Below are 25,043 nucleotides of genomic sequence, written 5' to 3' on the forward strand. Positions count from 1 at the left end.
AAATATGAACTTCAGATTGTCAACAGTTTTTCAGCACACACCCTCCCTCTCTCAAACTGCTCCTCTTTTTGAAAGAAACCCCAGCCTGATAACCTCTCCCTCCTCCTCCTGCTCTCAGAGTCCATTCAACAGATATTGTTTGTTCCCTCTCCTCTCACAGACCTGCCTCTTTACAGATGGGTGTAAAGACCATGCAGTGACGTTTCAGAGCTGGTGTGGCTTAGAGAACAGCTCTTATATGTTAACAGAGAGTGAAACTTACTGACAGTCACTGAATCCTAGAGGAGAAATGGCGCAGCAAGTGTTTCAGCTAAACCAAGAAAAACTGAGCTGTTCAATCTGTCTGGATCTTCTAAAAGAGCCGGTGACTATTCCCTGTGGGCACAGCTACTGTATGAGCTGTATTAAAAAGTACTGGGATGAGGGTGATCAGAAGAAAACACACAGCTGCCCTCAGTGCAGGCAGAGCTTCACACCGAGGCCAGCCCTGGTGAAAAACATCATGTTTGCAGAGTTAGTGGAGGAACTGAAGAAAGTAGGACTTCAAGCTGCTTCACCTGATCATTTCTACGCTGGACCTGGAGACGTGGCCTGTGATTTCTGTACTGGGAGGAAGTTGAAAGCCTTCAAGTCCTGTTTGGTGTGTTTGGCCTCTTACTGTGAACAGCACCTTCAGCCTCACTACGATGTAGCTCTATTAAAGAAACACACGCTGGTCAAAGCCACTTCAAAGCTTGAGCAGAACATCTGCTCTCGCCATGACGAAGTGATGAAGATTTTCTGCCGCACTGATCAGCAGTGTATCTGTTATCTCTGCTCCATGGATGAACACAAAGGCCACGACACAGTCTCAGCTGTAGCAGAAAGGGCTGAGAAGCAGACAGAGCTCGGGGTGAGTCGTCAAAAAATCCAACGGAGAATCCAAAGCATAAAGAAAGATGTGAAGGTGCTTCAACAAGAGGTGAAGGCTATCAATATTTCTGCTGATAAAGCTGTTAGTAAGAGTGAGAAGATCTTCACCGACTTGATCCGTCTCATTGAGAAAAGAAGGTCTGAAGTGAAGCAGCAGATCAGATCCCACCAGAAAACTGAAGTGAGTCGAATCACAGAGCTCGAGGAGAAGCTGCAGCAGGAGATAACTGAGCTGAGGAGGAAAGACACTGATCTGGCGCAGCTCTCACACACAGAGGATCACCTCCATTTTCTGAACAACTACTCCTCTCTGTCACATCTGAGTGAAGCAACACGTTTACCCAGCATCAATCCTCAATCACAGCAGTATATTAAGGATGTGACAGCGGCAGTGTCACGGGTCAGAGATAAACTGCAGGCTGTTCTGAATGAGGAGTGGGGAAAGGTCTCGCTGAAAAATGCTGGAGTAGAAGTTTTACCGCTGCAAGGAGAACCTAAGACCAGAGCTGAGTTCTTGAGATATTCACAAGAAATCACACTGGATTCAAATACAGCACACACACTTTTGTCATTGTGTGGCAGGAACAGAAAAGCCACATTGATGAGTGAGGACCAGCTATATCCAAGTCACCCAGACAGATTCCTTGAAATGTGGCAGGTCCTGAGTAAAGAGGGTCTGACAGGACGTTGTTACTGGGAGGTGAAGTGGAGTGGGATAGTTTCTATAGCAGTTGCATACAAGGATATCAGCAGCAAAGGGACCAGGAATGAATGTGGATTTGGATACAATGACAAATCCTGGGCATTAAGATGTTACAGTGGTAGTTATGAATTCAGACATAACAATAATTGTACCTCCATCTCAGGCCCTCAGTCCTCCAGAATAGGAGTGTACCTGGATCACAGGGCAGGTACTCTGTCTTTCTACAGCGTCACTGGAACCATGACTCTCCTCCACAGAGTCCAGACCACCTTCACTCAGCCTCTCTACTCTGGATTCTGGCTTCCAAGTTGTATTGGAGGCAAAGCTGAGTTGTGTGAGCTCAAATAGACAGGAGTGTTAAGTGTGATTCATCTGTGGCCTGTATGTTGAGGTTTGTGTGTACTGCAGAGATCTAGTTTTCAAGATCAGCAATTCAATAAAATTGTGAAATGAAAAAAAAAAAATGGTACAGATTCAACTATTTTGTTTGATGTAACTTGATTGTTAAATTTACCTGACATGTTCATTATGTCCTGTGCAAGGAAAATACTGCATATGCAAAATGTTTAATCAAAAATCTTTTTTTTTTTTGTTTGTCTTTTGTCCGACTAAAAATTGAATTTGGTGATTATATGAGCTACAAAGTGAAAAAAATCCATATATATAAAATTGTTTGTTTCATCTGCCAGACAAATGTAATATTAAGTTAAATGTTTTCTTTTTAGGTGTTTTATGTATTCATGAACATAATTTGTAGGAGTTAAACTTTTTAGTACCTACATACTGTTGTCTGGATCACATACTGTGCTGCTGTTGTAATGATATTGCAAAATCACATTACTTTTTAGGAGAAAATAAATGTTTTAAGATGATTGATTATGAAATTTAGCAAAATTGGCTAAAGCGATATCATTTTTAAATACAATCTTCTGAGAAAGAATTTGCTAAACAGCTTTTAAAGTGTGTATTAAAAGTGTTGTTACTTTTTAACAATTTTAGGAAACATCAGTGAAAATGTATTGCTCAAGAATATACAAATAAATAAATTGTTTACCAGTCACCATTTGAACAGTCTATTTTTTGAGTAAAATTGCACACAAAAATCAGTCACTTTAATACAAAATTTCTTCTTAGTCAACTGTTTACGATCTTTAGGTAAAAGATAGGCACACAAGGAGATTGATGAAGGAAATCAAATAACCTTTGGTGGAGGTGACTTATTTTTACCAGAAATAGCACAATCATAAAATGAATGAAAAGTTTCTAAATATTGACAGTTTTTCTGAGGAAAACAGCTCAAGTGAAGTTTTACTTTCAGATTTATTACACAACTTTTGAACATTCCACAACAATCATGCAGGAATAAAATGGGAATTATACAAAGCTTTACAGGCGTCGCCAATCACACTTTAGGAATAACTGAGCTTCACATCTTCTCGAAAACACTCAAAATGTGAGGTAATATTTTTTTAAATCATCATCTACAGACAACAGACCATGTGTTGATTTATTGCTGAAGATGGTGAGAGAAAAAAATCACTCAAAAAACAATAATGTGAAAACAACCATTAATATCTGTGCCTCATGTAGGCGCTGATTTCACTTGAAATATTATGGCTAAAAATGACGAGAATGTCAGTAAATTAACCACTTTATTGAGTCTATTTTAGGAAATCCACCTTCTATAATCCTCCTTTAATCCCTTATGCTTTCTGCAGTGTCCTGCTCAGAGGGTCATGATCCAAAATGTCAGTGCCTTTCATCAAGTAAACAAAATTCAGAAAAAAGAAATAGTTTTTAGCAACACATACACCTTGGCCATACACTGAACAAAATATTTTAGATTAGAAACTCAAAGCTTCATAGTGAAACAGCTGAGGTTACGCTTTACACTGGCAATACATCAGTCATTACACTGTCATCATCTAAAGGTCATTTTCACCATTTAGAACAAGTCAGTGAGATAATATGACACACAATCATTGTGATGTGCAGGTGTTCTTAAATTGTTTGCGACAGTTCAACCATGTCAAACACTTGGCCGACCACAGCCATCTTTAATCCTAGTCTAAACATAGTCCCCTTTACATAGCCATAGCTAACATTAATAACTTTTAATTTTTCTTTCATCGGCCTGAAGCTGAAACATGTTCCTGGGGTTTTCCGTCCACATTCTAACCTAAATTAATATCCACTTCTACTGTACTGGATTTGTACAACTCCTTTTATTAACTGAGTCAATGCGACAATTATTTTGTTAGCATTCAATGACAATACATTCCCTTAGGCCACAGCCAGCCGAGACCTTTGTGTTGGCTAACACAAATTATTAACAACCCAGCCCTACAACATAACCTTGCGCTAGACTGATAAACAGACTTCACTGAATCACAGAACAAAATGACATGACAGGCTAAGCTAATCTTTTGCAACAGGACATCATGCTCTTAACTCCGTATGCTAGCTAGGGATGGTACAGTTCTGAAAAACCTTTCTGAATTTGTTACTTAATTTATTCAACTGTTTATTTTTCTCACCAAACACTGTTTTAAACAAGCTCAAGACTTTTGTGGGTCTTCACATCTAGCTAGCTGTGGAGCAGCTGCTAGCAAATTAGCTGTAGCTGCTGAAGTGACAGTAGATACCCAGTTAGCTGAGAATATGGACATAAAACAGAAAAACGGAAACAGAAAAACAGGAAAAAGAAGTGCAAAACATGTTTCAGCTTTTCAGTAAGAAAGCTTCAGTAAGTTTCAGAAGCTATTGCAAAAGGCCCTTTTCACAGCAGATACATTTTGAAGATGTTACTCGGAATATTAATGATCCATTTAAGTGTCCCAGTAAGACATAACAGTGTGACAGTGAACCAGCATGCACAATACCAGGACCCTGAAACTGAAGCAGCTAAATGGAATTAAACCATCTTTCATTTTATATACACCTGTGTTTTTAAAAATATCTGTGGTGAAAAAGTCAGATCTAGCTAACAGTGCATCCTACCAGCATGTTTATCCCATAAGGCTCCACCTCACTGTGTGAACCTAAAAAACAAAAAATTAAATGTTTGAAAATAAAAAATAAAACTGTTGAGAAAAAAAAAAACACACGGCTACATAAGAATTATATATATAAAAAAAAGAGAAATATTTTCAATGTAGAATAACAGATGGATACAAAAACAAAGAAATGTAAGGAACTAAGTTCACATCATCAATGTATTGCAATTTACAATGCATTCAAGAAACTGTCATTTTAATCATTTGAACAATGAACAATTACACCTGCATGTTTAGAGCTTCAAATGCAACTATTATTTAAAGGTTTTGTATTAATCCAAACAATCATACTATCTTTTATGGGATAGTGGTCTCCAAGTGCTTTTTCATTTACATTTTTATACAGGAGTTTTCGTGCTAAGGTTATTTTGTGAGATGTTGGAATACTTTTTAACTCAAATAGCATAAATGCCTACAGTTAGATAGCATCATGTTCTTTGGTAAAGGAGGATGAAAAGGAGGTTTGTATGTGACTTTTCAGTAACCTCTGTTTAACACTGTACACATCAACAAAACAAGTGATAAAAGGCCTTGTACACCAGTATCAAAATACAACAATAATAAAAAGTGATAGTATCAAAGTTTCCACAGTACAATACATACAACAGATTATTGCACCAAATTTAACCATTTAAAATTTTGTCATGAGAGATTAACTCAGTGAAGCTGTACTATTTCTTCACTCTTAGGATTTGAATTCCCTATATATGAATAATAGCAAAAACTGAACGTTCATCACTCATTTGCCAAATGATGAAAACTTGAACACAATAAAGAGTCAAGCAGTTATTTTGGATCAAAATCATATTTTAACTGCATGTGATTGACTATATTTACGATGCATTAAGCATGTTGTGAAATAATTCATTTTGAACCAATAAAACTATCTGTTGAACTTAATTATTACATGTTACATCAACGTCAACATCAACACCAGCTTCCCCAACAGTCAGATTCAAGTGCTCTACAGGGCTATGATAATGTACCTAGAAAAACATAATAAATAGTAACATAAACCTTGTGATTATTTTTTTTTTTTAAACTGACAGATTGATACCACTAGTTTACGAGTGAAAAGTAAGAAGCAACATGTAGAAATTAAAACATCAATACATAATTGTCAAATAAATGAGACCATGACTGAGATGATTTTGCGGCCTCCGTCTAACACCTGTGGTAGTGGTTATAAATGCCATAGAAGTCTCCATGAACGTTGAGTTGTTCTTCTCTGGCATGTGTTAACGAGGATCGACATGCTGGAAGTACTTTTTCTGTTTACTGAGAACTGTTTTCCTCTGTTTCTGATATCTCTGACAACTCTAGCTTTTTGTTCTGGAGAAACAGCACCCCCTGCCTGCTCAGTGTAAAAATACAAAATATAGGCCAGCAGTGGATGACAGTTTCCTCAGTGATGGTCTTATTTGTTCACAATAACCTCCTCACCATTAAATTGCAAATCCAAACATATGTCTTGCATGTATTTGTTGATCTGTGAACAGGATACCAATAACATATTTGAGGCTTTAGCTTGTGTACATGTCTGTCACACAAATGTCACATCAAATAAAGGATATTAATAATAAATGCTTTTCTTTTTACGAAAAGTTTAGTTTTAAAAGTTTTACAACTACAATGTAACTGCCATATCAATCATAGTCAGTGGATTCAGCGACACATTCATGTTAACAAATCTGATATTTTGAATATCAGTCTGCTCATTTTTTCAGGACAAATGTAGCATTAAAGCAAAATCTACCTTTACTTGTTCTTGAATTTTGCTTCTTAAATAATTTTTTTATCCTTTTTTAGACTTAATACTGCAACTAGAGGTTTTGATGTATAACACAAGAGATACAGGGTGATTCTTTGGGTGACAGACTTAACCTACAATGTGACAAGACAACATTACAAAGCATAAGTAAAGCAATGTAGTCTCTCTCAGTAAAGTCTCAAATGGTACAAAACTGACCTGACTAGGCCAGATTTTGTGATATGAGTTTGGACATTACAACAAAAATCACAAAATGTAATTAGATTTGATAATAACCACAAAATAAACATTTTAGAAATATTGCCAAGAGACATTTTAGGACAAGACTAAGACTGGGTGTTGTTTTGCTGCTTTAAGGTGAGACAAAATTAAATTGTTTTTGAGAAATTTGGGATGTTATGTAAATTTGGGGAAAAAAAATGAAGTTGTGTACTAAAACAGCTATAAAAACGTGTAATTTTGGTATCTGTAGCAGCACCCAGCCCATGGCAAGCTGACAAAATTAAACCAGAGAAACCATTTCCACCAGTAGTACAGTCACCAATTTCTCATTGCTACAGTGAGGTTCTGACTCAACTGTCTCGTGGCCGAGACGAACTTCCTCAAATTTTACAATTATGAAGAGCGATCAAGTACCAAGCAGAACATATAAACACTGTTCATCCACATGTTTACCCACAGACAACTTTTCCATGGCGAGAAAATAAACAAATGAGGCAACTGCAGTCCACACTGACCAATTTTTTGTAGGTTGTAAGAAAAAGCAGGAGGTGAACTTAGTTGCTGCAAAAATTTCTTACAAGAATCTGTAAGTTGACTCGGCTGCTTTGACAACATTTGCATGCAAATAATATGTAGACATTTTGTGGGGGTCAGGGCTTTAAGAGTGTGAACAGTAAGAGTTTATTGGCAGGAGTCATGTTTTTCTTTTTTTTAGTGTTTAGTCTGGAGCTGAGTGGAAAAGGTTGTATTGACTAGGTTTCAGTTTTTGGGTGCTGTTAGCCTGGGAGATTATCTGTACATCTTTTGCTGAAGTGCCATTGAGCAAGGCACTTAACCCCCAACTACTCCTCTGAATCTGCTCGAAAGCAGACACTCAAACTGAAGAAATTGAATCCAGTGATATGTCTCCCATTTCACAAACGTGACATATACAAGGTACTACATATAGCATTTTGTTGTTTTAAATTAAAGACTATATTTCCAACAAACCTTCTGCTGCAAAGACAGCACTGCTGCTTGTCCCTCTCTTCCATTCTTTCTTGCTTTGCATGTGTTTGTTTAAAGAGCAAGAACAAGAGTGTATATCCAACAACAAAAGCTGATATGATATTCAAATTGTAGTGTAATGGACATGCAAAGGAAAGTTTGTCCTTGTTTTGTGCTGTACATCACATAATTGTGGTTATCAATCCTCTCACCTATGGTCTCCTTTGTTTACAGTAATTAAACATTTTAATATGAATGTTTCAATCATTTGTTGATGTTAAAATGCAACATATAGCACACTAAAAATGAAACTTGTCATGAATGACCACTACAGTTGTTAGTAAGATAAAAGCCCCTTGCTCAATGAACATCAGGTATTACTTTTTTTCCCAAGAAAACGGATACAGCAATGAGTAGTTAAACCTTTCACAGGCTATAGATCTCCAGCAGTAACACTGAAAAACTAACAGTATTATATCAGGTGGCAGGCACACAGATGACACCAACACGAATCATAGAAAATCTCCTCCTCTCAGCCTCACAACAGACTGGGAAAGAATACAGTCACCCCCAGTATCTGGCAGGAAACCTGTACACGTGCGTCTCTTATTCCACTGATGGAGGGTGAGTAGAAACAGGGTAGAGCTTTTACTCATTAGCCGTCTTCTCTTTGCAGGAAGGTTCACAGAGGATTTCTTTGTGTGGTAGCGGATAGGGGAAAGCAGCTCCACTGCAGGTGCTACCATAAGCCAGTTTGTTGAGGCGAGAGAGGCCTTTGATGCTGCCAGGAGGCCGTCCGGGGCTGACCTTGTACCCCGCTGCTCTGGTTGTACCTAGCGGTCTTCCAGGGCTTGTCTTGAAACCAGCGGCTCTGGTGGTGCCGAGGGGTCGTCCCGTACTGGTTCTGTATCCGGCTAGCTTGGTGGTTCCCAAAGGCCTCCCGCGTCTGCCTGTCTTCCCAACAGCTTTGTTCTTCTTCTTGGGGTCATCTGGCGCTTGATCAGTGCTTTTAATGCCTGGTATTTTTCCAGATGAGCGGGGGTCACCCCCAAGCACTTCCTGTCTCTGGCACACCATGGGCTTGTGACTCTGGGTGGGTAAGGCCATGGGCGTCAGTGTCATCTGAAGGGACGACGGAGGGGGAGGAGGGTAGAACTTGTTGGACTGGGAGGTGCACAGGTCAAAGTGGGAGGCGGGGTGGTGGTGGCCGTCCTCTGCTAAGCACGACGGCCTGCTATTCATGCAGAAGTCACTGCTTGTCACCTGGCGCATCATCGTCTGCTGGGAGTCGGAAATAAATTGTAAGTGTGTTATTGTTACACAAAGATAAAAAGAACAATACAGTATCTCTGTATAGAGTCGGTACTGTTGTCTGGGCTCTTCAATGCCAGGTAAAAATCAAATGAAACTGGGGACAGACAGCAGAACTGCAAAACAGCCTCAACTCTGCAATAAAATTTGTAAACGTCAGTATTTTCCCCTGAATAAAAAAAAGAAGCCTGTACACGTTTAAGGCTTTCAACTTCATATTTCTTAGGTTTGGGGTTTTGGTGAGTCCCAAGCCTAAAATATACAAGGGGGTAACACCCTGAATGTGTCCAGCTTTACACGCCCTAGCATAAAGACTAGCCTAACGTCAGGGCTGTCTCACTGACTGCATGGAAGACAGTCCTGAATAGTTTAGCTGTACACTGTTCTTTATCAAAGGTGGGGAAGTTAACCGGACATGCATCTTCTAACTTTAGCGATGCATTCTGTTCTCCTCTCTGCCGTTGTTTTCTCCTGTGAGGGTGTCTGGATGTGCCTGTCTGCCTGATCCTGCCTTGAGTCCATCACAATAATTTCCACATTCAAAAGCAAACTCAAAACTTACCTATTGTCTGAGACTTATGGTTAATTATTCTGTGTGTGTGTGTGTGTGTGTGTAGTCATACAGTTTATTACATGTGTGTCACATGGGGCAGGGGTTTCTGTTTGGTTGTGATGATGTTTTGGGTTGTTTTGTTTTTTTTTTATATGTATGACTTTGTTTTTTTATATTTTGTCTTTAAACATAAAGCACATTGAGGTTACTTGTAATGAAATGTGCTATAGAAATAAAATTGCCATTGCCACTGACTCCAGGTGGGTCACACTCAGTTTGTTGTGTTATGCTGGGTTTTCCAAGCCAAACTCCTCAATTGTGCTCGTTTTCTTTTGTTTGTTTCAGATACATAAATGAATATAAATGTTGTATGAATATATGAGCAGTTTTGTAATTGGATTGTGGTCCTGATGTCCTGCAGCCCTTTTCCTGAGGGGAGATGATCAAACATCCCTAATGAATTAGAGCTAAAAAGACAAGCAAAGTGTCATGGATGGAGGAGCAGTTTCCTCAACTTGGCAACCCAAAAGTTGTCCTTATTGATCACTTATAACTGACAAGGCATTAATAAATTATATATTCACCACTAATAAAGCCCTTTATAAAGGATGCCTTATCCGGAAAGTGATACCTTTGCAGCAATGCAATACTCTTAACTAATATGAGGCTATGAATAGTTTTAAAAAAGCACAAGTCAGACTGCTGCTGATGAGATTCCCGTCTCCTCTCCTCTGCAGAACAGGACAGAGGATGCAAGGAGGTGTGGACTTTACTATCACATACTCTACACGGTCTGTAGTAATATTCATTCACAAAAACATATGCACAGAGATTCCGCATCTTTGCGTCCAGACGACAAAACCCCTCCTGCTCTGCGTGTCACTTTGCTCCTGTGTAACGTTACAACACAAGCCTCGTTTTGGCCCGAATAACGGTTTTTGTAGGGAAAAGGTTTAAAACCTGGACGAAGAGGCGGAAAAGTGCGCACATACCTGGTGTGAGTGCTCACATTTAAGCCGTATAATCGACCTAAAACACACCGTCCGGCCACCTACGTTAGCACTAAGGTTACTGTACCTCGATTGTTCGCAGATCTCGGAGCAGAAAGGGTTAAGGAGAAAAATGATCTTTCATCTCTCAAAGCGCGAGTCCATCCATTTCCCCAAATATTTTCGCACCACAGGACATCGGCCAGCTAGCGAGTGATCACCACATCGGATTGTGTCGGTGTGAACGTTAAGAAGACGCGAGATGGTTCGGCTGGACGCGTTTTTATTTCCCTGCTCCAGAGGTTTGGATAAGAAACGCAGCCATTTTCCATTAAAAATTAATAAGACGGGGAGCGCAGTCTGAGCATGCGCAGAGAGGGGTTTCTCCTTCCCCTCCTGAACCGCTGACATCCAAACGCTGTTTTCACTTTAAAAACTGTTCATTTGCATCTAACAAGCGGCGATACTGCTGCAAAAACCTGCGTTATTTTTTATTATTATCCCGATCGTCCCGAAATTGAGCCATAATTCAGTTGCACTGCTTAAAAAATAGCACTTCCCACTACTGATGAATAATAAACAAACGAAAGGCTATTGTAGAGGATTTTATATTAATCTGTTTTTATACTTTTAATAAAATAATGTGTGCATTGTTGATGTAACCATAATATGATTATAACTAAGTGACTTTTTATAAAACTTGCTGTGCAACGTTACAGAAGAACAGACTGAACTTATGATATTGTTTGAAGGCCACCCTAGAAAAAATAACTCCTTATATGGTAGACATCCCGGAACAGAATAAGACAAAAAAACGAGCTATAGAGTAGGTATTGTCTCTGTTTGTGTGAATCTCTCACAGATCCACCGGCACGAGAGCTGCACCGCGTAGGGAGGTGAGATAACACGTGGGGGAGCAAAACAACGAAGACAGCGGCATGGACCGATAAGAAGAGACTCAACCCACATTGTAATATTTTTTTCTGTGTAAGAATATGAAAGACTGGGTGAGGAAAGAGGTAGAGTGTCAGACTTCGTGAACTGGCACAACTGCATGTTGTTGTCAGGGAGAGATAGTTTGGCCCAGAGCTCTGTAACGATCTCCTTTTTCTAATGATATATTGCTGTTAGCTTTAATAAATGCTGGGATTTGAACTTTGAATGGGTGTCCTGTGTCCTTCATCAAACCAACACGCGAGTTCAGGTGACGAACTCAACACTATTTAAAAATTAAAGCAGTCGGCAAGAGTGCACAGCATCTACTAGATTTGTTCAGGCAAACATTTGGAGACATCGAGTTAACTTCCTTAGCAGCACACTGTTTTATTTTTGAGGGAAAGTAAAAACATCTTTCATTTGAGGATTTCTTCATAAACACAATGGCTGGTTTGTGGCTTTACATACAACACAGTGTGATCTGACCCAAAAAAAAAAAAAAAAAAAAACATTAAAGAAAATGTGTCTTATATTTAAAGACATATTTTATTTAACTTATTGTGATGGTTTAAACACAATGAAAGTGAAAACAGCATCACATTTTGGTATTTATGGTTTGTTGGTATAAAAATCACTGGAAAAATCACGTGACGGACAGAAGTAACTAAAGGGGGAAAAATAAAAACAAAACCATACACTAAACTTAGGTTACTGACGTTAACATTATTAAAAATATAGACTAAAATATTCTTCAACCAATCTGATGAAAAAGTAGAGATGACAGGAGACTGTTAACAAATGGAAACTCCTCCAGCAAGCCTCGGTTTCTCCTCTACAACACTTTGTACCGGCCTTTGCTCGTTGGCTGGTAGGAATTTTGCTAGAGAGAGAAAAAAAAAAGAAAAAGAAAGGGCAATGAGCAACATATTTTATTATTGATATTTGCTGAATAACAAACCTGTCTAGTTATATTTTTCCTGCTCTGAAATCTAATGCCAGTAATAATATGAAACAGGCTCCAATTTAGCCTGATGTCAACATGATATCCAATACTGGTTATTGACTTCAAGAAGCAGAGGATACTTACCAATCTGATGAGCTCTTCCTTGATTAATCGTGTAATCTCTGTTTTGGCTTTCTGCACAGCCAGTTCGTTAGCACCTGGGAAAACAAAAAAAAATTAATACACAGTATATGCAGTTCTATTAAACACAAGTAAAAAGGAAACATCAGATTCCAGGGATAGATGAAGTTGGGAGTTGAATGGTGTAATGTGGAAAAATTCCCAATAGAATTAGCACTGAGACATTATTTCCCCGACACATACTCTCAATAGCCAGGTAGATCTTGCGTTCTCCCTCCTTAGGCTCTTTGCCTGGAGGGAAATAGGTTCCTCTGATGGTGATAGCGGCTTCAGAGTATTCACCGATCCTCTGCAGAGCTTCTTTAGATGTCACCTTCCACCTGGCCGTCTGAGGAAGAACAGAATAAAGAACATTTTTATATTACTTTTATTAGATACTGTTCTTTCTCCATTTGAGTTTCCGTCAAAGGAGAAAACAGCAGGATGATAGTAATTGCTCTGAATTAAAAAACCATGTGAAAATATTTTGGAATTTTTGAGATGCTTGATTCTAAAATCAGCCAGCAATAAAAACACAGCACAGTGTCCTGCTGACCTGAGGGAAGTCATTGATCTCCAGTTCCTCTTCATATCTCTTGACGGTCTCTGCCTGTTCAGCTGCCTGCCGCTCCTCCTCCAGCTTCTCCACAGGGGTGTAGTTCAGCTTGGCATTGATCTTCTCCGCCAGCTGCTCAGCGATGGTCTTGGCTGACACAGAGGGAGTCATGATGGTGCCGCCCCGCAGGATGGCGTTTGTGGCCTGCTGCATCACGTCCTGTAAAGTGAACAGAAAAGCCAGTTTGACCTTGTTTGGGAATTTGGGAGGAAACAAATCTTGACAGAACACACAATACATATAATACATATAATATACATATCATACCAAAGAAAAGAGACATTAGGTGTACAGCTTCTGGAATAAATAAGAACTGATGGTCTCTTTTTATATTTATGGTCATCTTGACCAACAACCTGAGGGCAGTGACCACAGATGGGACAATAATCAGTGTAACAATATATATTGTGATTAAAAATATAGTCACGGCGCAACACACAGATTAATAGGAGTGAATATGTTTTGAAGAGCACATCATTCAGATTTTATTCCAAAATGAAAAGAACACACCCAAGCAGGTGGCTAACCATTGTCATGTCACAATCTACATTATATGCTTGTGTCACACCGACAACAGGTCTGGCAGACACCTGCACTTGTATATCTCTTTGACGTACCTGAGCCTCAGCGCCCAGGTTCTTCTGAGCGTTGATCTTGAGCGCCAGCCTCTTGGCCATCTCCAGTTTCTGGATGTTTCCAGCAGATGTGGGTCCGAGGCCTGGCAGCCCTCCAGAGGCAGCTGCCGTGGTGGCGACTGCCCCTGCAGGACCGGTGGCTGCTCCAGGAGCAGACAGATCCTTCACCCTCTTCTTGGAGTTGAACATGCTCTCGATTTGCTCCTCGATCTGAAGACAGTTAAACGTAGGGGATATGATTGAGATGGGTCGGACTGGTGTTGATTAATTAGTAAAGATTATGTAATTGTGACTGGGAATACGACACACTTAAGTTACCAAAAAGTAAATACATCAACAATATGATGCTGAGAGACAGTTGAGTTGTCCATTTAATGAAAATTCATGAACAATGAAATTTAAAAAGGTTACTCACATCTAGGGCTCCATCCTCGTCATCAGAGTCCTGCAGTCCGAGAGCAGCTTTCTGCAGCTTCTTTCTCTCATTGGCCAGGGCGTGTTCTGTCTCGTCGAACTTGAAGCCTTTTCCTGAGAAGCCGCTGCTGCTCTTAATGGTCTTACCCTCCTGCGTGGATGAAGAAGGGTAGAAAACACAGGAAGAAAATTAGGGGGGGAAAAAAGCTTCAATATCAAGGTGATAATGTAGAATTAACACTCACATGGATCACTTTTAAAAGCAGTACAAGAATATCTTCCCTCACACATTTCTTGATCACCTCTTGGTCCTACTTGCTAATTGTGTCACCTCAAATTCCCAGTGACTGAACCCAATTAACTATGTATCTTAGCAAGTCTTCTTAATACAAATCAAGTGTTAAATGAATGAAGGGTTAAATATAAAAACAATGAGCCAGTACTAGGTAGATGTAAAGAAAGTGTTGTGGAAATTCGTCCAACAGTGTTTGAAATACAACAAACTAAGATGATAATAGTTTTCCAGCATTATGATACATAAATTCTGGGTAATGAAATCCATTACAATCAGAAATTCAAACAATTATCACCACCTTCCTCTACATTCAGCCTAGTGTAGCTTTAAGACTGTATGTTGCTTTGAGGCACACACACTCTTATCTGATTCCTCTTTCCCCTCATCTTACCGCTTTCTGTTGGTCTTTGAAGGAGGCCCAAAGCTGCTCCAGCTCTGGTGGGACAGGAGAACCTGAGAGCTCTAAGGCTTTGATGATGTCACCAGCATAGCGAACCTGATCCTCTGTGATGAAGGTGTAGGCGTATCCCTGGAAGAAGGAACAAGATGTAGAGAAATGGCAGATGTGAAGAGGATTTATTTATTTATTTTACCTTAAAAAGGCTTCAAAATCATTTTGATGGCACACTGACTTGTAATAGTGAGAATCTGCGCCCCAAATGCCTGGTCTTACAAAAGTTAACTTGGGCTGAGCGGGTATGATCTCCTGCAAGAAGTGTGTAATGCTTTACGGCCCTATGTCATTCACCACTGACTGGGTTTACAGCTAGCTATAAGAAGAAGCTAGTTTGGTAATCTCAGTACGGACATCATGGCAGAGGCGAAGAGATTACCTACTATCATCTACATTTTAGCACACAGCTGCTATGGGTTCAGATGTTTTCGGTCAATCAGATGAGCTGAATGCTGACTTGACATGAGTGGACAGCATGATTGCTGGTTTGTACCGAGATGAAGATTTTGTGTTCGTTGCTTGAGTGATTGATGGGCTTGGTTTTCTGCAATTGAGCTGCTAGCTTCTAGAGGTGCTCTGCTTCCACCTTCCTCTAATTACCACTTGTGGCGCGAAGATCAATGTTGCTGTTGTCAAAACCTGGTGCCTGGATTACAGTGTAACTTAACCTCCAACAGTCCATTTGGAGAGCCGGGTGTGTTATGCTAGTAGCTTTATCAAAGCTCCCTCTGGAGCGACAAAACAGAAGTACTCCTCAACACCTGTAAACAGATGTTGACATGGAAAATTGAACTGCCCTTTAAGTGACTGACCTTGTTGCCTGCTCGGCCTGTGCGTCCAGCCCTGTGGACGTAGTCCTCGTAGTGGTTGGGACAGCTGTAGTTGACAACCAGGATCAGCTGCTTGACATCCAGGCCTCTGGCTGCCACAGAGGTGGCCACCATCAGACGACAAGCTCCATTCTTGAAGTCATTGATGATGCTGTCTCTGTCGTACTGGTCAATTCCTAAGAGGAGCACAGGAAATCAATATATGAAAGACCAAATTACTAGACATATCCATGGCTGAAAGCAATAAACAGATGAAGATGTACTTCAAAATAGTTTCTTTCACCTTCATCTATCCACAGAGTTATGGTTAGGCAAAAATCAGAGCCTTAAGCTCTTTGTACACAGCCTGTTCAAAGCGGGAATGTTGTGCATTTATTCCTCCTTACTGTTTGACATAAAAGGCACAAACACAAAATGGGGTTCCATTGTTACACTACATTGTTGTTCCGCCTTTAAGCCAGCAGTGGAGGTTGTCACAGAGCTGGATCGATGTCGGTGTAAAAGGGAGAGGCGGAATAGTGGGACAGATGCCGCACTTTTGTGTTACATGCCACGTCCGATTCCTGAATGCCAGCATGCTATCTAAAATCATTTACTGGGCTTGTTTGTTTTAGAGTAAACAAGCATAGCTGTTATAATGAAGGGTCTTCTTATTAGAAACACAGCAGGAGCTCTGTTTAAAAAGGGATTCAAAATATCCAAATATCCAATATCCATCACCTAGCTGTAACCAGTGCCTTACCTCCATGCAGCGACATGCACGGGTACGAGGCTTTCATCAGGTCTTTTAACAGTCCGTCTGCATGCTCCTGTTTGTCCACAAAGATGATGACCGAACCCTTCTCCTGGTAGTGACCCAGAATCTCCAGCAGCTTCAGGAACTTCTTGTCCTCATCAATCACCAGCTACACAAACAAATACAAAAAAAAAAATAAAAATTAGGAAGTCAGTGAGAGGTGAGGCATGTGACGGGCAAAAAAAGAACAATCCAACAATAGCTCAAGTAGTATACTGGTAAGCTAGAACGAAAATGAACTAAACGCTGTCTTTTAAATAGAACCTTTCCGATGAGAGAGAGATAAAATGTAGATGATTTACCACGTGTTGTTCCACATCAGAGCAGACGACACTGCGGCCTCCCACCTGGACCTCAATAGGCTTAGCTAGGATCCTACGAGCCAGCGCCTCCATGGCTCTGGGGAAGGTGGCTGAAAACATGACTGTCTGACGGTCTGGACGCACGTTGTCCACGATACGCATCACCTGGTAGAGGAATAAAACGACGCATAGAGGTTGATTTATTTTATCTATGCAATGAGGTTATTGTTGTTTTATCTTATGTTTGTCTTACTTTAAACCATAAAATCCAAGGTAACAGAAGAAACTAGCATTGCTGTAAACAATATAATTTCAGTATCAAAAATGATTTTTTCCAGGCTTTAATTTCCTAAAATGTGCTGGTTTACAGTATTTTTGCAATTACACATCCATTTGCTACTAACTGTTAAGTTAGTAACTGTTCTTCACAGCAATAAACACATTTCAAACAGTTTCTGCTTCCTATCTTTCTGTGGCCACCACACGTGCAAAGTTGACAACTGCAAATATGTGTGACACCAACCTGCGGCTCGAAGCCCATGTCAAACATCCTGTCTGCTTCATCCAACACCACATATGTAACTCTGCGCAGGTTGGTGACTCGACCTATACACCAAAGGATACGAGCATGGAGATGAACAGTTAACTTTCAGAAAACTCAGCCCTGCCTTTTTCACAACACATGAACCTGATCTACCAAAACAGAAAACCTTTTGCAGGATACAACTACTTGACATTACTTGACAACAAAACAAGGCATCCTAACTTCAGCACATTCTTCAGTGGTCTAGTTTCAAGTGACCAGGGTTTCATTTTATTTTAGCATATATTTGCATTTAAAAATATTATTTTTTTGCTTGTCTCTGGTCTTGCGTACCATCTCAGGGACATGAGGGACCTGTAAAAGTCAGAAAACAGCCTCAAGATACAATACAAGAGATGGAGCCCCATCAAGCATTATCTGACCAAGCGCCTTTTCACCTACAAGGGAAACATATTACAGATTACCTCGCATGTGTGGAAACCACAAAAATCCCCTTCTACTCGAATAACTGCTCAAAAAAGATTTACATAATGCACAATTATATTGTCAGCAAATATAAGTTACTTCCTTTTAAAAACAATTCTAGCATTCATTCACATTTTTTATGTAAATGCTCAGTGCTGCACAGGGCTCTACAATGATAGTTGTTCTCAGATGAACTCCAAATTAAAAATAAGTAGGGAGACGGATGAGGTTTTATGGATGCATGAAAGTCTCTCTCTGTGCTTTGAATATCAAAGCTGCACATGTGCCTTTCGTCTCCTCTTAAGAGTCTAAATTTATCTATGAGAGAACATGTGCTAAAACAACAACACCGTAGAACCCTGGTTGAGCATTCAGACTTATATATATATATAATATAATAAATTACAGATCATGACCAACCTACAGTATATCAACAATACAGTTATCAAACATCATGATCATCTCTGGCTTGAAGACTGAGGAACCATGGAGGCAGCACCAGGTCCACCTACCTGTACTTTGCCCTGATCTTCAGGAAACACATCACTGTCTTGTGGATATGATCCCAAAGGTGGTCAAATAATGTCAACAGTTTAGTAAGTGGAACTGACTTGATTCATAATGTACTTCATCATATCGTTACATTTATTCCATGCAAGGTAAATAACAAAAAGTTCACAAATCATCAAAGGTGCTTAGTCGCGTTTACATCTCATCTAAATAAAGAAGCGAGAGGGTCAAGGTGTTAGAACTCACCGCTGTTGGCCCCCAACATGTCAATCATTCTTCCTGGTGTGCACACAATGATCTCGGCTCCTCTCTTCAGCTCAGCAATCTGCAACCCAACAACCGACGTCATTAACGTAATGTTCAAATAGTATATGTTTTCACAAATGACAGGTGTTGTGTTGCATAACTTGTATTTACATTTTTGTCATCCCAGGAGAAAAGGCAAAACAATGCACTGCGCAGTGTTTGTTTACAAAAACTAGCGTATGTGCTGTCTGCTCTGAACACTTCATTACTCGTTCTATTGTGGGACCATCACTGTGCAGGAAGTCTACACTTAAAATGCAGCCACTCTGTTTAAATGGTGGACTGTGAATACAGTACACTAGGAAACAGTACACTGGGAAACAGTATTAAGGAGCATGTTCATTAATAACCTGGTTTTGGATGTTCTCACCATTTTACATACTGTAACAGAGCGTAGACATACACTCAGTGGCCACTTCATTAGGTACACCTATACAATCTAAAGCAATCCAAAGCAACATCTCAACCATAAAGTCTATTTTTATAATATCTATAATGTTCAGTGTTGTGACTGTCATTGAGGTGTTAATTAAATTATGTTTTAGCATTGAGACTGCATATAAAGCTTCTAATATTCAGGCCACATCATGTATGTAAATATGAGGTAATCCACAACACCGCCACTGACTATGACCTCAGTCTTGAATGTATAAATGAAATATATACTGAATTGCAATAGGGTGTACCTAATAAAGCGGCCACTGAGTGTATTTTCCCTCTAAAGCCAGGGCTAGAGATGAACCAAATAATAATTGTAGTGATTTTAAAAGAATTAGACTTAATGGCAGGAGAGAAAAAAACAACATATTTCCCCCGAGAGAATTACTGTGGAGTTACTCTTCACAGTTAATCAGAACATAAATGGAACAAAAGAAAAAATAAATAAATAAATAATAGCGGTAGCTCATTTATCCTGTACAAATGTAGAGCACCATAACAACCTCACTGTGTATTATTGTGCAATATTTACCTCTACATTGCTGCCATATGTTAGATGGACTTTAATTCAAAAGCATTAAAGCTCTTTTGAAATAAAATGAACAGGCAACATTAGTGTGTGTCTTTACCTGTTCGCTGATACCCGTGCCTCCATAAACACACACCACCCTGAGGCCCAGAGGTTTAGAGAACTTCTTACACTCCTTGGTGATCTGCAGAGCCAACTCTCTGGTTGGAGTCATGATTACAGCTGCAATAGAGGGAAAAAAAAAAGAAATTAAAATTGGTTTTCCATCGTTTACTAATTTGAGCAGTCGCATTTTCATGATATTTATAAAATTGCATGCAATGCATTTGCCAAGAACATTAAGGCAAAACAGACTTTAATTATTCTTAGGGTGGCTTTTAAAGAAGACAGCCAGGGGTTGTTACAGACAAGGTTATTATCCCAAACTGAGATTTAATATTTTGGTCTTCCTTTGACCTATATTTGGGTCATGAACCAAATCTTTGAAAAGCACAAAAAGCACAGGATCAGGACATCACAACTCCACTTCCCACACACCAAGCTCTTACTCTCCATCTTAAACCAATTTTCAGTTTTTCCTATTTTCTGTTTCAACATAAATACAAGTAGGAAACATTTTTGTAAATGGTTGATAGCTAAAGAAAGCATAAAATGATCTACTGCTTACAGATGGGTCCCTCAGACTCCTCCAAGGGCCTCTGGTCCATGATGTGTCGGAACATGGGCAACAGGAAGGCTATGGTTTTCCCGCTGCCGGTCTTAGCGATGCCAATCAGGTCTCGGCCTGACATGATCGCAGGGATTGCCTGGGCCTGGATGGGGGTGGGCTTCTCGTAGCTGTGCCTGGGCACATTTAGGAGAAATTAACAGAGGTATGACATGTTGGCATCTGGTCACAAAGAATCAAGTGTCATGTACAATTTGAGTATGATTTTCAGCTGACCTAGAAAAGGGAAAATGCTATTAATTTTTATATGTATTTCAAAGGGCAGATTTAATGGAATATGAGTGGTTCTACTTTTTAATGTTAATGTTTTTATGTTTTTTGTCATGACATGTACACACCGGGTAAATACTTCTGTGTGTTTTACCAAAGACATGTTTTAGTACTGCTGCATTACCTGCAACCTCATGTCTGGCTGAATATGAATTGAGGGAGCTACTCATTTTACACAAATCTATCCTTAGGCCATTTACACACATGATGGCATCTTAACTATGTTTTCATGAAACTGATCAGCATCTAAGTTGCCTAGTCCATCACGGACGGAGTCACCATCAGTCAGACTCACTTCTTCAAAGCGTTGAGGATCTTCATTGACACCCCACACTGCACCCAGGTCTTGATGGGCTTGGGGCAGCCCTTTCCTTTAACAATGATGCCTTCCAGGTCCAACCTGTATGCGTTCACTTCTGTATAGATTAAAACAACAGACATTCAGAGAGATGTTAAATATGTTGCAAGGGATTAGGAAAAAGACAGACTGAACACAGCAGCAATCAAAGTCTCTCAAATAATATACATGTGCTCAAAAACATACAGTATTTGCTACTTTAATTGCTGGAAACAACTGCATTTTGTACCTTCAGTTCACACCAATGTAAAGATAACTGGTTTGTGTTCATTTTCAGTAGAGTCACACTTCAGAGCACAGCATTGTTCAATAAGGCTACAGTAGTAGGAGTCATATAAAGACAAAGTGGCTTCTGCTCCTAATAATTAAATACTATAACCTCAAAACAGATTACCTCTGTTTATTCCAAACAAAGTTCAGTCCAGGGCGAACAAAAACAGTGGTAGCACAAGACCTAAATTTCATAAATGTAGTAACTCACAATATGAATAAATAACAATTATATTCTGAGGGTGAGCTAACTGAGCTACCTGGTACCAATACTGAACATGATACTTTATACAATTAACATGTTTCCTATTTAAAAACATGTGCCAAACAGCTCAGAACATCAATGTTAAAGACAGAACTTTGCCAAAACCAAATGTACACTAAAGTCATTAAAGATTTCAATAAATAAAAGACAATAAATCAATATCAGCCTGATTAACTGATAGGTATATCATTGTAAACCTTGACAGCAGAAGCTTGTATATGGGTACATACAGCTAAAATTACATATGTACAACACTGATGTTAAATGCATGTACAGTGGGGTAGCTGGTATGTGGCAGTTTTCATATTAAAAATCTCTGTGGTGGGAGAAGAGCCAATCAAAACAGAAATCACCATCTATTCCCAGTTTTCTGTTTACCGACCTTCTGTAGTCATCTTGGCCAGCTCAGGCACTTCCACATAGAAGTTTTTGCGGTACGACTCATACTGGATCTTCCCGTGGTCAACAGGCTCCAGGATTTTCCTCTGTTTGGTTTGGAAGCCTGTCAGAGCCGTCTGCAGATCCACCTCCTCCTCCTCTGACGAGTACTGTCAATCACAGCAGGAGGAACTTTAACAGACTGTCAAGATTGTAGCCTGATTTATGTGAATTCTTACTAGTAATTAGAACTTGTATTTCATCCATGATACACCGGGAAAATTTTGTAATTGTTTCATGAGCACATAACTTAAGTGTAGGAAAAGCTGCAGACGAAAGGTTAAGGACCTGAACATGTGACATCCTTCACAAACAAAATATAAACACGGGAAAAACTCACCTCCATGGCATCCTGGTCATTCTCCATCAGCTCACCCTTCTTCTTGTGAGTGTGAGGTCCTTTCTTGGTTTTAACAACTGTCACCACTTTGGTTACCGTCATTGCTCCTTTCTGTAGAGGATAATTGGAATGGACAGTTTTAGAATAATGTTTCATAACCCTGATGACATTAAACATCACAAGACTTGTCTCCGGGCTAAAGTGATGCAGGATTTTCACCTCACACTCACCTTATCATTTCCTTTCATTGCTCCCATGTTGAACTTCTTCACCTCCTGTTTCACCTCCTCCATGTAGGCGTCCAGAGGATCCACGTCGTCCTCCTCAGCCTGCTGCTCCATGGGAGTCTCCTTCTCCTTCTCACCCTCCTCTTTTTTCTCCTCTTTAATCTCTTTGTCTTTCCTCTCCCCCTTCCCCTCTCCATCTTCATCATCGTCTGCCTCCATCAGCGCTGAACCTTCCTCGTCATCGTCTGCAATGGAGAGTCAATTGTAAAGCTCTGCAGTGTTAAAGCTATCGTCTGTGCTGATCAAGTGAAGATGATAAAAATATATCCATCAATTATAATTTAACTTTAATTGATTTAATTACTTCTCAAGCACAAAAACCAAACATTTGCTGGATACAGTTTCACAATGCACTTTATTTACTCATTTACATTTACTCCTGGTAGGTTACACGTTGTTGTTTATTGTGATCGCCTGCTCAGGTTTAAATAGAAGTATTGCAAGTTATTATAACAGTGCTTCCTCACCATCATCATCCTCCAGGCTCCATTTCTTGCCCTGCTTCATCTCCTCCAGCTCTTTCTTGATCTCGCCGATGTTTTCAATGGCCTTCTTCCTCTGCTCTTCCCTCCACTTCTCCACCCGTTCCTTCCTCTTTCTCATCTCCTCCTCCAGTTTGTTTTGGTCAAAGTCTTGCTGCAAAGACACAAAAGAAAGATCAGAAATATTCTCCTTCTACTATGTGGTGCCCTCTCATTTATCATCAAGAACTGAATCTATGGCACTTACATCCTCAACCTTCTCATCCTCTTTCTCCTCTTTAACCTTTTTCTTATCAGATACAGGATCGACATTGTCTTTCTCTTTGCTCCTTGACCTTTGTGGAAAATAACAAAAAAAGATGATTTAGTTTACAAATTACACTTGATGATTTCCTGGGTTTTGGTTACCACAGCTGGCAATTATGTCATGAGATTATCTTTTTAAAAGCCTCACTTTTCATCTATTCTTCTGCTCTTGCTGGGGCTGGCAGATCGAGACCTCCGGGCTCTGCTCCTGCTGCCTGACCTCCTTCTGTCTCTGCTTCTGGATCTCCTCCTGTCTCTGCTCCTGGATCGCCTGGACAGCAAAGACATGTGTCATGTCATGCGACATGAAAACACAAAAGACCAGAGGGAAAGGCACCCGTCTTTTCTTAGGAATATTTGGAACATTGCATTTATCTCGAGTGAATTCAAACAAAGTAAAACCATCGATTTTTTAGGGCATATGCATATGTATAAACTGCAGTTCTTTTATTGTGATTCGTCTTGAAGTTGAACTGATCTGTGAATACAACACAGGCCTGACCCACTTTGGGTTTTACCTTTATGATTTAACTGGAATGAACACAGGCCTATTAAAGTAAACCTCCTGATGGCTTCTGTGGGCGGTTATGGTATTGTTACGTTAGCAACAACAAGCACATAACCTCTTGAGACTTATTTGGAACTTGTAGAGCAAAACTGTATCAATAATGCCTGTATTGTATAAATTGTGGTGCGAATCACGTGGTCTGAGTTCTCATCAGAGCTGAAGTGGACTAAAACTCATTAAGCTGTAAATACAACTGCAAACGGCTGCAGTTTTTATCTTAAACACTCACACATTGTGCACAATACAATTACGTTCAACACCCACCTGGCCCGTTTTCTGTCTCTGGACCGAGACCTTCGGCGGTCCCGGCTCCGTGACCTTTCCCTCCTGCTTCGGTCTCGGTCTCTATCGTCTTTCTTGGAGCGTTTGTCCGGGGAGCGACTCTTTGATCGGCTACCTGACCGTCCCCGAGACGCCGAGCGCTTCCTGTAGTGTCTGAGGACCAAACAGCAGAACAGTGATGTTAGCTGATAAAGTGTTGATGGAAAACTACATGTACAAAAAAACTTATTTAATGCTCATTCCACAGCTGTGTGAGATTAACTGGTGGCTGATGCGATCTTACATCTAAACGCCTCAGCTAGCATGCTAATGTTAGCCATCGAATTCAAACAACTAAACTTTAGCGGCAACAGGAGAAACATTGACCTGACAAAATTGCCCTGATAATTCTGACATACCTCGACTCACGGCCCATTGCTATTCCACGAATTTAGGTCTTGTGAAAAGTGAAATGTGTTCACAGATTAAAACGACTGTTGTACGCTGTATGGTTGTTTGTGTCTTTGAACCCGTACGTAAAAAAACTGCGACAGTTCAAGTCACAAACTTGTAGAGTCAACAACGTAGTGCGCCGCCCCGCGGTGGGAGGTCAGTGCGGCCAATCCAAACGTGTACTGGAGCCTGAGTTACACAGGTGGTGTTAAATACTTTCACACAAGCGGTGGCTTATATGTGTAAGTGGCGAGTGCTAGCTCAGTCTGTTACACCACAATGAAGCTTAGGCTAATAATCATTCAAAGGCACAAACAAAAT

At 40.0% G+C, this 25,043-nt stretch overlaps 3 protein-coding genes and 1 long non-coding RNA gene across 5 annotated transcripts; 2 read left to right on the top strand and 2 right to left on the bottom strand.

Moving 5' to 3' along the window:
* The first annotated feature begins 218 nt into the window (after positions 1-218).
* On the top strand, positions 219-2,079 carry LOC111659948 (tripartite motif-containing protein 16-like). Its single transcript, XM_023413045.2, has one exon. The coding sequence runs from the start codon at positions 290-292 to the stop codon at positions 1,961-1,963; it is 1,674 nt and encodes a 557-aa protein (XP_023268813.1). The 5' UTR covers positions 219-289; the 3' UTR covers positions 1,964-2,079.
* Positions 2,080-2,916: 837 nt separating this feature from the next.
* cunh5orf24 (chromosome unknown C5orf24 homolog) lies at positions 2,917-10,885 on the bottom strand. 2 transcript variants are annotated; one of them, XM_023413048.2, is made up of 2 exons: positions 10,593-10,885; positions 2,917-8,929 (listed from the first exon to the last, which is right to left on the bottom strand). In XM_023413048.2, the coding sequence occupies exon 2, from the start codon at positions 8,924-8,926 to the stop codon at positions 8,300-8,302; it is 627 nt and encodes a 208-aa protein (XP_023268816.1). In that variant the 5' UTR covers positions 8,927-8,929; positions 10,593-10,885; the 3' UTR covers positions 2,917-8,299. The 2 variants fall into 2 exon arrangements, with proteins under 2 accessions (XP_023268816.1, XP_023268817.1); XM_023413049.2 differs by having other exon boundaries at positions 2,917-8,932.
* On the top strand, positions 10,686-11,666 carry LOC147818740 (uncharacterized). The gene is made up of 2 exons (XR_015437677.1): positions 10,686-10,806; positions 11,367-11,666. It is a non-coding gene; the product is annotated as an uncharacterized LOC147818740 (long non-coding RNA).
* Positions 11,667-11,802: 136 nt separating this feature from the next.
* On the bottom strand, positions 11,803-24,809 carry ddx46 (DEAD (Asp-Glu-Ala-Asp) box polypeptide 46). The gene is made up of 23 exons (XM_023413068.2): positions 24,689-24,809; positions 24,273-24,443; positions 23,589-23,711; positions 23,382-23,469; positions 23,120-23,288; positions 22,596-22,837; positions 22,366-22,476; positions 21,970-22,135; positions 20,990-21,110; positions 20,365-20,540; positions 19,798-19,919; positions 18,671-18,749; positions 17,429-17,511; positions 16,906-17,070; positions 16,550-16,712; positions 15,790-15,983; positions 14,915-15,052; positions 14,230-14,379; positions 13,797-14,024; positions 13,120-13,338; positions 12,768-12,912; positions 12,528-12,601; positions 11,803-12,320 (listed from the first exon to the last, which is right to left on the bottom strand). Exons 1-23 carry the CDS (start codon positions 24,703-24,705, stop codon positions 12,273-12,275), a joined length of 3,192 nt encoding a protein of 1,063 aa, XP_023268836.1. The 5' UTR covers positions 24,706-24,809; the 3' UTR covers positions 11,803-12,272.
* Between the last annotated feature and the right edge of the window lie 234 nt (positions 24,810-25,043).

Source organism: Seriola lalandi, unplaced genomic scaffold (genome assembly GCF_002814215.2).
Source record: "Seriola lalandi dorsalis isolate HSWRI2012SDOR001 ecotype SW California unplaced genomic scaffold, Sedor1 jcf7180002054502, whole genome shotgun sequence".
Classification (NCBI taxonomy): Eukaryota; Metazoa; Chordata; class Actinopteri; order Carangiformes; family Carangidae; genus Seriola; species Seriola lalandi.

Bases quoted from the DNA above. Each gene is read 5' to 3' on its own strand.
- LOC111659948 (XM_023413045.2), top strand. From the start codon at position 290: ATGGCGCAGCAAGTGTTTCAGCTAAACCAAGAAAAACTGAGCTGTTCA.
- cunh5orf24 (XM_023413048.2), bottom strand. From the start codon at position 8,926: ATGATGCGCCAGGTGACAAGCAGTGACTTCTGCATGAATAGCAGGCCG.
- ddx46 (XM_023413068.2), bottom strand. The intron at 23,289-23,381 runs GTAAGTGCCATA...GTGTCTTTGCAG, and splicing joins AGGATGAGAAGGTTGAGGAT to CAAGACTTTGACCAAAACAA. The intron at 12,321-12,527 runs GTAAGTATCCTC...TTCTCTCTCTAG, and splicing joins AGGAAGAGCTCATCAGATTG to CAAAATTCCTACCAGCCAAC.